A 1,584-nucleotide genomic window follows, 5' to 3' on the forward strand; every position below is an offset into this window, starting at 1 on the left:
CCCCCCCATTCCATTTTTGTCCGTTTTACTCTGTATGAGTGTCTCTCTTCTTTCGGATTTTTGTGTTTGCGTGTGTCTCTGTGAGTGTACCAGGGCCGGTAATTCTTTGAAGCCGGTTCTAACCAACTTCTTAATATCATCTTCACACCTTGTTATTAAAACGTTTGTTTTCCAGGTAAAAGTGACATCTCTCAAACTCTCGGACCCGTCTTCGAAAGAAAAACCCCCGGAAGCTGTGACGTCATCCCCACTTCACCATGACAACAACAGCCCGGCGGGGAACCTGGAGCAGCTCATGATCAACGCCACGAGCCCGGGTTTGGGCGCCACTGACACGAGCGGTCAGCCAACTGCCCGCCACGGAACGATCAAGGAGGAAGTAGACCCGGTCAGCATCACGCCCCGAGAAGCCGTCGCCGCCTCCCTGGACGCCTACCATCGCCATCAACGGGGACGAGAGTCAGAGGAGAACTTAAATTTCGGCAAAATCTCCGTGGAAAAACTGCACCAGAATAAGAAGAAGCGACAGAAGCAAACGGTGAAAACGACGCTGGTTCGAGTGGATTTGGCTACGGTTGATCAATACAATAACAACAACAATAACAGGCCCCAACGGAAGGGCCTCCTGCATCCCATGAAATACCGACAGCCCCAGCAGAATGGACATAGTTCTGTTTCCGGTCATGCGCTGGCGGGCCACGAACCCGATAGCAATCACGCTCCGGGTCAAGGAGAGCAGGTTACACTTAAGGAAGGTCAAGGTCATAACCCTGAAGATGGTCACGAGACGGCGGGAGGGGAGGAGACGTCATGGCCGGCTGGATCAGCTTTGGACGCCCCTGCTGGAGCTGCTGGTGGTGGTGGGGTAGACAAAGCGTCCAGTAAAGCCGCCTCTACAACCGCGGGCGTGGCCACCATTTTGTTTGACCCTCCAACAGCCGCGAGAACCATGACCCACTGCTCTCTCCTCGAACCCATGGCCTCCACGTTCGTGTACGGCCCCTCTACCATCGGGCCGGTGGAAGAGAGCGGTGATGAGAGGTCAGTCATTATTCAGAACACACACCCAACGCCTGAGGGGTCCCTCGCTGGGAATGTTTCTCAAAAGGGAGGAGGATTAGGAGGGGGTGTGGTTAACGGAAACCCCTCCCAGCAACCCATTAAGACTCACCATCTGGAAGTGTTCAGCGAAAGAAAGGAATCCTTGAAGCCAATCAAAATCCCGACAGGTCGGACTACGTACCACCCTGGAATGCCAGCTTATAGGTGAGGAGTGAACCTGCTTTCGTCTGTCTGTCTGTCTGCCAGCTTGGATGAGTTGAGCGATGTTTTTATCCGTTGTCTGTCTGGGGGTGTCATCTATGACTCAGAGGCTGACGTGTAATGACCCTCCTTCCTTCACGGCGTGAGCTGCCTTTGCACGACATTCTGCCATATGATCGCTTTTAAATCCCGAAAAATGCTGTTTTGAGAAATTCGAAGTTAAAGTTTCTGGGTCCTTATTCAGTCCCTTTAAAAGGCAAAGAGAGTTTTCTTTATAACCAAACAAATATACACACCAATGAAACCAACTTCTCCGATTGT

The 1,584-nt window shown here is 52.0% G+C and overlaps 1 protein-coding gene across 1 annotated transcript in view; it reads left to right on the forward strand.

Annotated features, from left to right (window-relative positions):
• The window catches only part of LOC101851245, a gene marked incomplete in the record, with an annotated part of 22,028 nt that overhangs the window by 13,451 nt on the left and 6,993 nt on the right, over positions 1–1,584 (forward strand). Inside the window, 1 exon segment of the mRNA XM_005092106.3 lies at positions 176–1,266. Within this exon segment, the coding sequence (XP_005092163.2) occupies positions 176–1,266 (1,091 nt within the window).

Source organism: Aplysia californica, unplaced genomic scaffold, assembly GCF_000002075.1.
Source record: "Aplysia californica isolate F4 #8 unplaced genomic scaffold, AplCal3.0 scaffold00040, whole genome shotgun sequence".
Classification (NCBI taxonomy): domain Eukaryota; kingdom Metazoa; phylum Mollusca; class Gastropoda; order Aplysiida; family Aplysiidae; genus Aplysia; species Aplysia californica.